General features: G+C 38.8%; 1 protein-coding gene across 2 annotated transcripts in view; it reads left to right on the top strand.

Annotated features, from left to right (window-relative positions):
* LOC122809218 (beta-1,3-galactosyltransferase 5-like) overlaps positions 1 to 14584 on the top strand; it is a 332942-nt gene that overhangs the window by 281994 nt on the left and 36364 nt on the right. Inside the window, exon 2 of one of the 2 annotated variants that reach the window (XM_044080530.1) lies at positions 4503 to 5172. In XM_044080530.1, coding sequence (XP_043936465.1) covers positions 4503 to 5172 — 670 coding nt within the window. Of the gene's footprint in view, positions 1 to 4502; positions 5770 to 14584 lie in introns of those variants that run through there. The other variant, XM_044080529.1, reaches the window with a different exon arrangement.

Here is a 14584-nt window from a genome sequence, read left to right as displayed (position 1 = left end):
TAGATCGAGGATGGGGTGCCAGGTGCCCTCTTTCTTGGGTACCAGTAGAAACCTTGGCCTTTCTGTTCTGCAGGAATGTGCTCTACTACCTTCTAGGAGACCAGGGAAAGGACTTGCTTTTGAGCCTCTGCCCACTGGTTTGAAGGTAGATCTGGGAACCCTTTTGGGGTTGGAAGGGTGTGGAAAGAAAATTTGTATCCCTGGGACACTATGTTGAGAACCCAGCGGTCATTGGTAATGGTGGCCCAGGTGCTTGCGTGAAAAGAGAGTTTTCCTCCTAGGGGTAAGTGAAGGTGGGCAGAGGGAGGGGCTTGAGGTGAGTCATTCTGAGTTCTTACCATAAGGGGGTGGCTTAGAACTCCCTCATTTAGAAATGGAGGTAGTCCACTGCTTAGATCTCTGCATTCCCTGTGGCTGCTGTCTGTGGGTCTGGTTCCCCAGGGTCTGGGCTGAACTGGCTAAGAGGGAGGAGGAAAAGGACCAGTGCTTGGTGGAACAATGTTTGCTGAACCTGGGTGGATGGACCTGTAAAAAGTCCTTAACTGCCTGCATAGATTTTGCTTTTTCTTCCTTCTTTTTTAAGACCTCTTCTGCCTTGGTGCCAAATAAGTTGTCTTTGTGCAAGGGGACATCCACCAATTTAGATTTGACATAGTCTGGCAAAGGCTGTTCTTAAGCCATGCATGCCTTCTAATGACAGATCCGGTGACTGCTGCCCTGCGAGAAGCTTCTAGGGTGTCAAAACCACATTGCAAGTTGTGTTTAGTTACTTGATTTGCAGAATGCATTAACTCTTGTAACTCTTTAGATTCTACACAAGCAGGAAAGGAAGACATTTTTTGTTTGAGGAGTTCCAGGATATGTTGCTGAAATTTTAGCATATGGAACTGACAGTTTAGTGCCCTGATAGCAAGAGTAGCTGAGGTCTATACTTTTTTACCACATCTGTCTAGAGCTTAGGAATCCCTATCTGAGGGGGGTGAGATTCTTAGCAGAGGTTTCTTTAACTCCTTTTGGCCCTTGAGAATTAACCTCAGGGTCAGCAGAAGGATTTTTAAAAAGAAATTTGTGCGAGTCAGGGACTCTGTAGTACCTGTCTGGTTTTCTGGGTGCAGGAGGGGGGGTGTCAGAAGTCAAGCTGGATTCCATGAAAACATCTTCCACAACATCCAGGACTGTGGGGATGGCCAAGGGTCTGTGCTGTGGAAGATCTAAGAATTCCCTGAGTCTCTTTTTAGACTGAGGGTAGTCCTGACTCTCCCATTGGAAATGCTCCCTTAAGGAATGAAGGGTTTCCCCAAAGGAAAAATCCTCTGGGGGAGAGGCTGAAGGGATGGAATCCCCTGCATCAGAATCCTCATAAGTAGAGAGGGGTTGCAAATCTTCATATTCAGATACATCAGACTCTTCTACAGACAAAACTACAGGAGACAGATCTCTTTACCTTTTGGAGGAGGTAGCTTGGCTTCCCCTGATCAGCATGATAAGGTCTTCTGCCATTTTAAGCATTTGAGACTGAGGCAAGGAAGCTGGTGCCTGAGATTGGGTTGTTGGTTTCTTGGGTGTGGTTCGTACCCTGGACCTAAGAAACTCGGTTGTTTTCAAAAGAACAGTAGTCACGAAAGAAGACATCGGTTTGTGTTGAGAATCGGTAGTGCAAAGGACTTCCTCGGAAGCCGGTGCCTGCTCAGTGGCTCCAGACCCATCCAAGGTAGAGACAACCGCAGGATCCTTAGTCAAAGAAGACTTTGGTGGCATACCGGACTCCGAAAGGCCTGCAAATCCACAGAAGCAGCCATCAGGGGCTGCAAAAGTGAGAACCGGAGAACTGACGACTAGCTTAACGGGAGCATTGTCGGTAGGTTTTGACCTGTACGGTCTGTGTCTGTCTTTATCTTTATGTTTTTTTCAGAAGATCTGATGTCAGATGGCTTACCAAAGCCATATCAGAGTTCAAGGACTGTAAGCGAAAATATCTAGCTACAATAAGGGCCCGAAGATGGATAGTTCTGGTGTTGAACAAAGCACAGAAGCGACAGCAGGGGACGTCGTGGTCTGGGACTAAACAAGTGATGCAGTAAGAATGAAAGTCTTGGTGTGGTATTTGCTTTCCACAGGTGAGACAATTGTTAACTTTTTCTGAAATCAGTTAGTGCAAGAAAACGGGATCCCTAATCGGGTACTTAGCTTTAGAAGACTTCAGCTTCAGTTTGATAGACGAAACTCAGGTAGCAGCTAACTGGCACTCGTGCAAACTGCTTCTGCTTCGGGCTCCATGGCAAGAAAGACTGATGTAATGGTGTCAGCTGCCTTTATACTACTGACAACCTGACGTCAGTCCTGAAGTGACAGCAACCGACACAGAAATACTACGCCTCTAGTATTCTGGCCGGCCGAGGGCTACCCTGGCAGGGATAACCCAGATGTGATGACTGCAACAGTGAAACACGAAGAACATCTGTATGAGTGCTAAGTGTGCTACAGCTCTGAAAGCTGTAACACAATTAGCACTGCCTACTAGATGTGTCCAGAAGCTTTGATCCTCTAACAGCTTTAAAACTGATACACTTCATATTGCCAGTGAAAAAATACATGTGGCAGTGTGATGCGCATTTATACTTTTAAAACTGTTTTAGTTCCTGATGTTGTCAGTGGTAACGGCTGTTTGTGATTTAACATGATACTAAGATAGGACATTTTGTTAAGCATCTTTCTTACATCAAAAGGGTACTTAAGTTTGTCTTATCCCTGATTTTACAAGTTAATTATGGTATTCCATGTTCAACGTATATCTTGGGAATTAAGTCTAGGAGTGCAAGAAGGTATATTACACCATCAGCAACTAATGTTGGTAACACACAAAACAAGTATGAGCATTACAATCACAAATGAGAGGCAAGAGTGAGGCAAAATTGTGAAAATTCAGTTTTCTCATTTGAACTTTACTGAGTAGGTGATCAATGGAAATGAAGATTAATAAACATTTTTGAGGTTTATTGATAAATGAATATGCTGCACAGGTGGAGAAGGAACTTTCAGTGAGAGGAGATGATTCACAGACTTGCATACACTGGAACCAAAAAGTCAGAAGCATCTTCCAAACAGTGAACAGTGTTCTAGCTCTGAGGAAAAGCATGTCAGATTCAGTATTATTATTTTAAGAGACTGCATAGCCAAACCTACCTAATAAATAAATTAATTAAATTGGTATTTCCAGTTTTTAAACTTAAGACATTGCTATGCTTTTTACCATTAACTCATAATTGCAAACTAAAGAATGCTCAGGCTCTAGAAAAGGTTAACAGTCATGTGTGAAGAAAAAACTTAACCTGACATTCTCATCCAACCTGTGGAAAGCAAATACCACACCAAGACTTTCATTCTTACTGCATATTCTAAATAGTATAATGCTGCAACAGAGTAAAACATACAATTCTCCAAGATAGCCCTTTGGTAGCAATGATGGATCAATACATTCCTGCACTATAGAATTACAGCTTTTTTGTGCAATTTACTTATATCTTTTACTATTTTACTAAAGATGCTAACAGAGCAAATTATTCATGTGTGTGTCTTTCGGCTTTTCCCGGTTAGGGGTCACCACAGCGGAACTCCGGTCCGCTAATGATTGGCAGTAGATTTTTACATATCGAGTTGCCGGCTCTGACGCACAACCTTCAACGAAGGTACGCCCCATTCACGCATGTCTCCACACAGAAGATGCTCCAGCTGAGAATCGAACAGGACAACGTCTTACTGTGAGGCAACAACGCTACCACAGCACCAAATTATTCATGCATAAAGTTTAAAAAATTATACAAGATTTAACAAAACTGCATAGGCAGCCTACAAATCATAATGCTTATTTTCCAGAACTGTAACTGTTGTGCTCTAAATTATCAAACAAATCTGTTAACATGTTTGTTTTGCAGTGATAGAAGTATCACAACACAAGATATTTGGGATGAGGATGTGATTTTTCATAAAGGAAACACTGCCAAAATCTTAATGTGCATTCACTATTGTTTTTGCAGTACTAGCCTATTGACAAGCATGTCCTGTGTACCTAATGGGACAGCAGAACTATTTAGCATTCATAGCTGCATATAGATGATTCCCATTTTGAATTTTAATTAATGAGAGAGAATAACACTAAGACAGAGTTCAGATTTGTATGTCCCGAGACATTAGTGTAACTTATGCAGACTACCCTGAGACATTAGTGTGACTTATGCAGACTTACTTGGTTTCACTTTCTTGTACATGAAGGATGGAGAGGAAATGAGCAACAAATCCATGTTTTACAGATTTCAACTACTCTCACTTTTTATTTCACTGCAAATGTGCATATATTTTCTGACTTCTTAATCATGGCCTATTAAGAAATGTGCTCCAAATTTCAGCTAACAGATTACTCAATGTATTTTTTTAATCTGTGACTTTCTGGCAGCTAAGTACATTGCATATGATATGGTGTCTGCTTTTACTTTTTGTTTCTATAGATGGTTCGCCTCAAGATTTGGGCTCGACGTCTTTTGTTCGTAGTGGTGGTAGCACATATATGCCTATTTATGCAGATGTGGAAGAACATAAAGAATATGTATGTTACCTTGGGAGGCAAACATAATCAAGAGTATTTCAAAGACAGATATGATTTTCTTATCTTACCAGATGCACAGTGCCAAGAGAATCCTCCATTTCTGGTCATTCTTGTAACTACAACTCATGATCAGTTTAATTCCAGAATGGTTATTCGAAAAACATGGGGGAAAATGAGATACATAAAAAGCAGAAGAATTGTCACTTATTTTCTCCTTGGAACTACAGCCAGCCTTGCTTATCAGTCTTCAGTACTGAATGAAAGTGCCCAATATGGGGATCTTCTTCAAATGAACTTCACAGATACCTACCGCAACCTGACTTTAAAGACAGTGCTGGCAATGAAATGGGTTCACCAGTTTTGTTCCTCATCTAGCTTTGTGATGAAGACAGACACAGATATGTTTGTCAATGTTTTTTATCTTACAAAGCTCTTGCTATGGAGGAAAAGAATAAGCAATTTTGTGACTGGTTTCCTAAAAATGAATGAAAAACCGATAAGGATAAAAACAAGCAAGTGGTACATCAGCAAAGATGAATACCCGCTAGAGGTTTACCCAACCTTTTGCTCAGGTACAGGTTATGTTTTGTCAACTGATGTGACAAGCAAAATTTATAATGTTTCACATACTGTCCCCATTGTAAGCCTAGAGGATGTATATGTTGGATTATGCCTTGCCAGATTACATATAATTCCAGAGGACCTCTACATACAAGATGTTTTTTTTACTGATAAACTTGAATTTTCTGTGTGCAAATTCCGTAAAATTGTAACAGCTCATTATGTAACTTCTTCTGAGTTATTGCACTACTGGAAAGAACTTGAAAGGTCCAAAGACATGATATGCAAGTCATAATATGTGGCAATAAAATGGAAAATTAATTTAATTGATCTGAATAATGTAAATTAAATTAAATTAAATACATCTTTGTACCAGAATAAAAGAGAGTATTTTCATGAAGTCCAGGGATGTACTTCAAAACTTTAATTATTCAGGAGCACATGCCTTGTCTATCTAACACTATAGGAATAATCAGAACTAAGACCTTCAATATTTTTGAGAAGATAAATTCTTACCCGAGATGTTTTGAATAAAGAAATTAAAACATTAAGCCAGGAGTTATGTTCTGTAGAGTCAAGTGCTCTGAACAAATCATCATCATCACCATCATCAGCCCCCTCTTTTCCCATTTTTTCTAGATGGGGTTGGGGTATTGTGTTAACTGTCGCCATTTCTCTCGATTCAGTGCCACACTCCTGCCTTCTTCGACACTCATGCCTGACTGTCGCAGATCTTCTTTCACACAATCCATTTACCTCTTTGCTGGACATCCTCGTTCCTCTTACCTTCTTCTTGTCTGCCCCAAATCATCTTCACCAGATTGTCTTCTGCTTTCTATTCATGTCTGAACCACTGTAATCTGATTTCTTTGATCTTTTCTGCAATTGGAGCTACTTTGTCTTCTTCTGTTATGTCCTCATTTCTTCATCTGTCCCACAGTGTGCATCCTACCACCCTTCTCAGGCACTTCATTTCCATCACTTCTAGCTTCTTCATCTGTTCTGCCTTTATTCCCCAGGTTTCTGTACCATACAGTAGTACTATTTGCACCACTATTTTGTACACCTTACTTTTCTGATTATTTGGCATTCTTCTGTCACAGACTATACCTGAGACTCTATGGCAGTTGGTTGCAGCCCCTCTGATTTCTAGCTTTGACCTGTTCACTCAGACTTCACTTCTCCTCAACCAACCCTCCCAGATACTTGAAGCTATTTACCTGTTCCACTATCTTCCCCTCTATCTCAATTCTTCAACTTATTCTGATTTCCCCAATTTGCTGCCATTACCACTGTCTTAAATGTGCTTAGTTTCAGCCCATGTGCCTTCAGTTTTGCATTCCATTCCCCTAGCCTTTGCTGAAGTTCTTGCTCAGAGTCTGCTTGTAATGTCACATCATTTGCATACAGCAACTTTGTTGATATATCTCCTTCAACCTGTTTGCTAAAGTAGTCCATCACTAGTATGAATAGCAATGGGCTCAGAGCTGAACCCTGCTGTGCATGAGGCTGAACACTGTTTTTACTTGAGTCATTGGGTCCTTACACATAGCCTGCACTAATTCTACCAATGTTTCTGGGACTTCAAACCACCACAATACTGCCCAGATCACGGGATCATGTCATATGCGTTCTCCAGGTCTAGGAATGTCCAGTTAGACTCTTTCCTCATCTCTAACTTTTTCTCAACTATCTGTCTTACTGCAAACATCGAGTCGGTTGTGCTGCATCCCGATCTGAACTGCTCATCTCCCATCTTACATTCTGATACTCTATGTATCCATTTATCAATCACCCTCTCCAGAACTTTCATGCAATGTGATAGGAATTTGATGCCCCTTTGTTCTTTTGCACTGGCATGAGTATGCTTATTCCCCAGTCATCTGGGATACACCTTTCTCTCCACACTGCTATGAGTACCCTCAGGAGCCATTTCTCCCCTATCTCACCCAGCATGTTTATTACATCTGCTGTGACCAAATCTAAGCCTGCTGCTTTCCCTGACTTCATTTCCGTAGTGCTATTCTTACTTCTTCTCGGGTAGACTCCTCTTCTTCTCATTGTAGTCTGTTTTTGAGGTAGTACAGCTTCTGTAGGGTTTTCTTGATTCAGAAGCTGCTGGAAATACTCCTTCCATCTGTCTTTGATGTCTTATGGACTGGTGAGCAGGATATTGCTGGCATCTCTTATGAAGTGTATCTGATTATCTTCTTTATCTTTTTGTGTTTGCCTTGCAACCTGATATAGTTTTTTTTGTGCCACCTACTGAATCACTTTCCAGAAGTTGTTAGAGTGCCTCAGATGCCCTATTATTTCTATTGTAACTCCTTTCATAGCTTCTTTGTTAGCCAACCAGTATTCCTTCCTAGCCTGGTTGGTCTTTTCTATCTCCCACTTTTTCCTGCACCCCTTCTTTCTTTTGATGACTTCCTAGACTTCTGCATTCCACCACCAGCTTTTCTTATATACCTTATTTCCATACCTGGCTCGGCCACTTATCTGTTCTGTAGTCCTCATAGTCAGAGAATTTCTAACATTCCCTTTCCTAGGAAAGTTATCAAGAAAGTTGTCTATAAGCAGTTTGAGACTTAAATTACAGTTGGTGGGCTAATGTAGCCCTTTGCAATCAAACGTTCGCACTTGCCATATTACCGAAACAGCTCTTACAAGAAGTGTTAATGATCCACTTTGGCAAGAGACCACAATTGCTATTCTATGCTCATCCTCCATGATCTCTCTGCATCTTTCAGTACCATGTAGCATGGCATTGTGACAGAATGTTCACATGCATACTGTGGTATTCCATCCATAGTCTTCCTACCTCTCTGTCTGTTCAACTAAGGTCTGTTTAGGGATCAACTAATTTTCCACATATGATCTGGAATATAGAGTAGCAGAGAGTTCTAGCTTAGGCCCTCTAGTGTTTATGGTATACATGTGTTCTCTGTGTGAACTGGTAAGGGAGAAGTGTCTAGCACACCATAGCTATGCTGATAATATACAGCTCTGTCTTTCCTTTCTATGTGAAGATATGATGAGTTTGTATTTCCTGGCCAGTGATTTAGAAGCCATGTATTCTTGGCTAGTACACCATTGGTTAAAACTCAGTACCTCCAAAACACAGGCCTTGGTAGTTCATGCCTTGCAAGACTCCTCCATCCCTCCTTTTCCCAACTTTATCATGCATTGTGGCAACAAGCTTGAATGTGTTGATAAGGTATGTAATATTGGTGCCATCTTAGTTTCTAGGCTAACACATCAGAACCAGGTGTTGGCTTCTATGAAGTCCTCCTGTTTCTATTTGGGTAACATTTCTAGCATTAAGCACTTGCTATCTCAAGCTGATCTCTCTGTTTTTGTTCATGACTTTGTCTCTTCAACAAAGGACTACTGCAATGCTCTGAACCTAGGACCACCCAACATTTAATTAGAACACTTACAAATGGAGTAGAATTTTGCTGGAATGTTATTTACTGAAACATCACATTACCATCATATTCCACCTGGTACATCACATTACCATCATATTGAGCCTGTTCTTTGCAACCTGCATTGCTTTTCTGTGTATTATAGAATCATCTATAAGACCTTAGTGTTAGTTTATTTTTCCATTGTTGGCCTGAGTCACTCTCACCTATATGAGCGTGTGGTGCCTTAGTGTACTATCCAAGTTCACACTCAGCTTCATAGGGGCTGCTGGCAATCCCAAGAGTGCATTTTGAAACCTCTTTATTTCGTTCCTTCTCTTACCAGGTACTAACATGTGAAACTTGCTATTGCAATGGCTTTAGGAGTACCAACTCTGGCTGGCCTTACGAGGGCCCTTAAAACTGACTTGATTGATCTGGCATTCAATGGGGTAAGATGAATTTATCAGTTTGATTTACCATTAAGAATATCTATCATGTGTAAATTAATTTTATGTTCATTTATTTCTTGTTACTCATATTTTGAAGAAGACAGCTAGCAAGTACGGCAGGTGCCAGGCAAGTGAGCTGAGTAGATCAAAAGAAAAAAATGCCAGCACCAGAGAAGATCTGATAAATATTTATTAAACTGAAACTAGACCAGTTTCAGCACAAGGCTTTCTTCAGTAGTGTATTACATAAATATAAAAGTCACCTGCTTAAATAGCTTCATTAAATCAGAAAAGAATGACATCACTTCCTGTTGTTAACAAAACCAAAAAATGGATAGTTAACATAAACAGTGATATAATAATAACCATGTCAATATATGTTGGCTTACAAAATAATGATGGGATTTAAAAAATCATGATTATTCATATATGTTCATATATCTAAGTAAAGTACAAATGTTATTTTTATAATAAACACCTATACTAAAAAACATAATAAATGATAAACAAAAACTTGAAACCATCATGTGTCCCATGATGTAATGAGGAATGTCATCCGGATGTTGTAGTATCTAAAAAGAGATAGAAAATATTAGGATAGAAAATATTAAACAAGTATTGAAACATTGATCATAGTTTATCATTCAATCCTGGAGGGAAAAGCCCCCCAAGTTTTATGATCCATCTTTTTTCTTTTTTTATTCAGAATATCATGCCACCCAGTTTTAAATGAGCGGTTACCAGATATACGATCAATAATGATGAATGAAAATTTAGCAGTAGGATGCTTGGTGGTATGTCTGTATAATGCATTAGTTATTCTATGATTTCTGATATCCCCTAGGTGTTCAGATATTCTAATGCGGAATTGCCTGGATGTTTGTCCGACATAAAAGGCCTGACAAGTACAGGTGGCCAGATAAATTATCCAATCAGAGCTGCAGTTACCAAATAATTCAATGTTATAAAGATGACCAGTATTTTTGCTGGTAAAACTTATAGTTTTGAAAATGTAACTGCAAAAACTGCAATGGCCACAGGGAAATATACCTATAAGTTTGTCCCCTGTCAATGTCCTCTGGGAGAGTGTGTCATCCTTGATGCTTGCTCTTTTATAATGTGAAAAATGAGAACCAAGCGTTCTACCCTTTCTGTATGAAAAATAACACCGTTCCCCCAGGTAGCCTTCCAAAAGAGGGTGTGACCTAAGTATGTTCCAATGATTGTTAATGATGTTAATCAAATTTTTGCTATTTCTACCATAAGTTGTGACAAATCTACATGTATCCGAATTTGTCTGTCTGTGATCTGATTGATATTGTAAAAGGGAATCCCTGGGTTTGTTGCTGCTCCAGTTGGCAGCAGAATTAATAATGTGTGGGGAATATCCCCTAGACAAAAATCTACTGGTTAAGTCCTCATGGTATGTAATGAGATCATCTTCAGAAGAGCATATTCTTTTGATCCGGAGGAATTGAGATTTTGGTATATTTTCTATGATATGTTTTGGATGGAGGCTTTTGGCATGCAGAAGGGTATTGTATTGCAGGAATTTTCGATAAACAGAAGTTTTAAGTGTGTTATCAGATTGTCTTTGTAGATGGACATCCAAAAAATGTATTTCCTTCTGATGATACTCCACAGTAAATTCAATGCCCCAGATGTTCCCATTAAGATGTTCAATGAATTCCTGGAGATAGTCAATACCTCCTTTCCACACTAGCCAGCAGTCATCCAGGTATCTTCTCCATATGTCAATCTCCGGTAGATATACATTATGCATTTGATCATATATGATCTGTTCTTCAATAAAACCCATGAAGAGATCCGCATAGATAGGTGCGAACGAGGCACCCATGGCTGTGCCCTGAAGTTGCCAGTAACAGTCCTGCTGATAATAGAACACATTTTTGGTAAGAATGTGCTCCGCCAAGCATACCAGTAATGTATTCAATCCTGGAGGGTAAATGTTCGATTTGTTTAGCCAAAATTCCAAAGCCATTAAACCCGCCCAATGTGGAATACTGGTATATAAGGATTTTACATCTAAGGTGCACATTAACCATTCAGGTTCCAACTGAGATTCAGAAACAATCTGCAGGAATTCAGTAGTATCCTGGATTCTAGCTCGAATGAGCGATAACAAAGGTTTGAGTTTTTCAGTGAGAAAGATAGATAAAGGTTCAGTGAGTGACCCAATGCCAGACACTATGGGTCGACCAGGTGGCTTGTGGACAGATTTGTGGATTTTGGGTAGTAAGTAAAGATATTGCTTCACAGGATCTTTGACCATTAAATGTAAATTGGTTTTATCCGAAATGATACCTGCTTCCACAGCTTGCTCCAAGAAGTCATTAATTTCACATTGGAAGTTGGGTGTGGGATCAATATCCATTTTCATATAATGATGATGGTTAGACAATTGTCTATTTCCTTCATCCCGATAACAATCGGTATCCATAACTACGACCGCACCTCCTTTGTCAGCAGGAACAATGACAAGGTCAGTGTTATTTTTAAGTTGTGTTAAAGCAAGTTGTTCTATCCTAGAAAGATTGTGCCTCATGTTATCCTCTGAGCTAAAATGAAAATGTATGTCCTTTATTACAGCCTGCTGAAATACAGCAACATGTTTATCCTTCGGAGGATTAAATGTAGATTTATGAAATCTAAAGTCAGAAGATCTTTGAGTATCATCAGATTTATCCTGTTGTTTAAAAAAGCAAATTGAGGTTAATCTTTCTACAAAAATCTATGGTATCAGATACTAATGAGTTCTCATCAATAAAAAATCCGGGAATAAAACCAAGACCGTTATTGAGCAAAGAATATTGATCATCAGATAAAACATGCTTGGAAATATTTAGCACATTGGTACATGGTTCATTTATTTCACTATTGACATGAATAACTCCTCTAGGCTTGTTACCCCTATGTTTCCTTCCTGCCCGGTGTTTCCTACCCCTAAAGGGACATCAGTTGTTCTTCCCCTCTTAACATGTGGTGTTTCATCAGTACTGATTGATTCTGTATCTGTGGTGGAAGATTCCTCACCAGAAGTGGTGTTACTCAATCCTGTCTTTTTCAGAATCGACCTGGGCCTCTTTTTCTGTATAAAGGGAGCATTCTTGGTACCCTGAGCGAACCTCACTCCCCTCTGTGATTCAAATTGTCTGCCCCTCTCATAATCCTCCTTATCTCTAGCAAATTTATGAAGTTTTTTGCTTTTGAAATTGTTCTCCAAAGTGGATATTTCCTTTGATAATTTGCTCAGACAATTTTGGAAGTTGGTATTTTCCTCAAATTGTTTGAAGTTATTACATGTTTTTTCCACTTCAAGAGTATTGGCATGTACAGTTCTTTCATAGAATGATGCCAAAATGTTGACTCTGGCCATAGCGGCCTCCTGCTGTGCTGATTGCCAATCCTTAAGTAAGACATCGTCTGGTGTACCAACCAGTGGTTGGATTTTGCATCTTAGTCCCCTGGGGGATATTTTCTGCACCTGATATGCTTTGAACAGTTTATGGTGCCAGATATTTGTTCTCAGCATTTTGATTTGTTTGCCTAACTTTTGAAATAAATGTTCGCAACCGTCAACTGGATCTGTTGTTAGCAAATTAGTGATGTCAGTAGGACCAATACCAATACCAAATATCTTGAGATCGTCCTTATCAGAACATAAGCCGGATAATAATTTTTGGAGATCCATGACAATAAGTTGCTAAGGCTGAGAAAAATAGGAGCAATACAACTGGACTACCAAGTATATGGAATTGTTAAAGCAAGTTTATCAAGATCCTAATCGTGGTCCCAACCAAAGATGTCTACATAGGTTAATGACAAGTTAAGTCACAGAGGGGGCCAGGCCCTGGACAGTCCAATAAAAACCATCCTCTGATGAAAAAGTATAAATGCCACAGTCAGTGGAGGGACTACTATCTGTTGTTAATAAGGCCAGAAAACCTTACGAATCACTGTTGATATAGTATGGTAAAATGAACAGATGATTGTGTATGACCAGAAGGTGATTTAAAAAAATTGTATACTTCTGATCACTGAATGGATACAGTTGCAAAAGAGTGATACGAGCCAAAATACTAAATGGGGAATGTACCTATCCCAAGATGTTAAGTAATGACACCTCATAAATCTAGAGTCGATCCCATAGAGTGATAATATCACGGTAACCCAAACGGATGTCAGATGTCCGCAAAGATACTTGCATGTAGTTATTACACTATAAGGTTGAATACACTCAAAATAGCCACATGTATATTTCTGATCACTAAAAGATCACAATTATAAAACAGTGACATTAGCCAAAAATCAAAAAATGAATGTTCCTGTCCCAAATTGTTTGGTTATAACAACTTATAGACCTATGGTCAATCCAACAAAAAAACCCAAGCGGATATCAGAGGTCTGTCAAAATACTTGCAAGCAGATACTACAATATAGGGCTGGATACCCTTAAAATAGCCACATCTGTAGTGATTCAGTTGTTATTATAAGTGAATAGACGTGTGTATTGATAATACCTAATGAAAATGGTCATACAGACTGTGTACTGATCTAATGAAAACACACAATGTATCATGAGATCATCAAGTATACATAAACAACTGAAGCAATTCCCATGTAAAAATGTTACAAAATAATATTATGTGATAAGCTACATTAGTACTATTTCTGTTAAGAAAACGTAACTGAAGCAGACATATATATATATATATATATATATATATATATATATATATATATATATATATATATATATGAGACCCCTAGAAATCAAACAAAAGCTGGAACAATAGTCTACAATAGTAATAACAAAACATCAAACATTGATTCCTTGCTGTACATAAATACGATTTAGTTAAGCTATATGAGAATGAACATGCAAAGCAATTCCCATATAAAAATGTTGTAAAATAATATTATGTAATATGCTTCATTAGTACTGTTTTTGTTAAGAAAACATAACTGAAGCAGACATATATATATATGAGACCACTAGGAATCAAACATGAACTGGAACAGTAATCTGCAATGGTAATAACAAAACATCGAGCATAGATTCCTTGCTGTACATCAATATGATTTGGTTAAACTGTATGAGCATGTCCATAAGAAATAAGGATAAATTCACTAAATTACTGTGACTGTAGTCTAAACAGTCATGTATTTGGAATAGCACCTATTCCAAATGGTACTATAAAGTCAAAAGTTCAAATGTAAAGTCTCGTAATTGCAAACTGAATGCTATATGCAGGTTACCAGATAATACCGTTCTTGATATGAATCCGGAGGCCTTGTGGATCCAGAATGTTATGAACACATATAAGCCACCAATTAATGATAATATCATCCGTCGGTAACAATCCTCCAAATGTGGATGTTGCAGAAAATAAAGTCAATAGGCAGGAAGAAAGTACTACAACGTATAGTTATCAAAAAATGGAAGAACAGTACCTGAAAGATGATGACAATAGTCCAAATCGAACATTATCAAGTAGCTGTGTTGAAAAAATGCTAAACCGCAACCCTTGATATGCTGCCAC

This window comes from Protopterus annectens, chromosome 8.part0, assembly GCF_019279795.1.
Source record: "Protopterus annectens isolate FY-2018-M chromosome 8.part0, PAN1.0, whole genome shotgun sequence".
In the NCBI taxonomy this organism is placed as follows: Eukaryota; Metazoa; Chordata; order Ceratodontiformes; family Protopteridae; genus Protopterus; species Protopterus annectens.
This window is presented reverse-complemented; position numbering and strand designations above follow the sequence as displayed.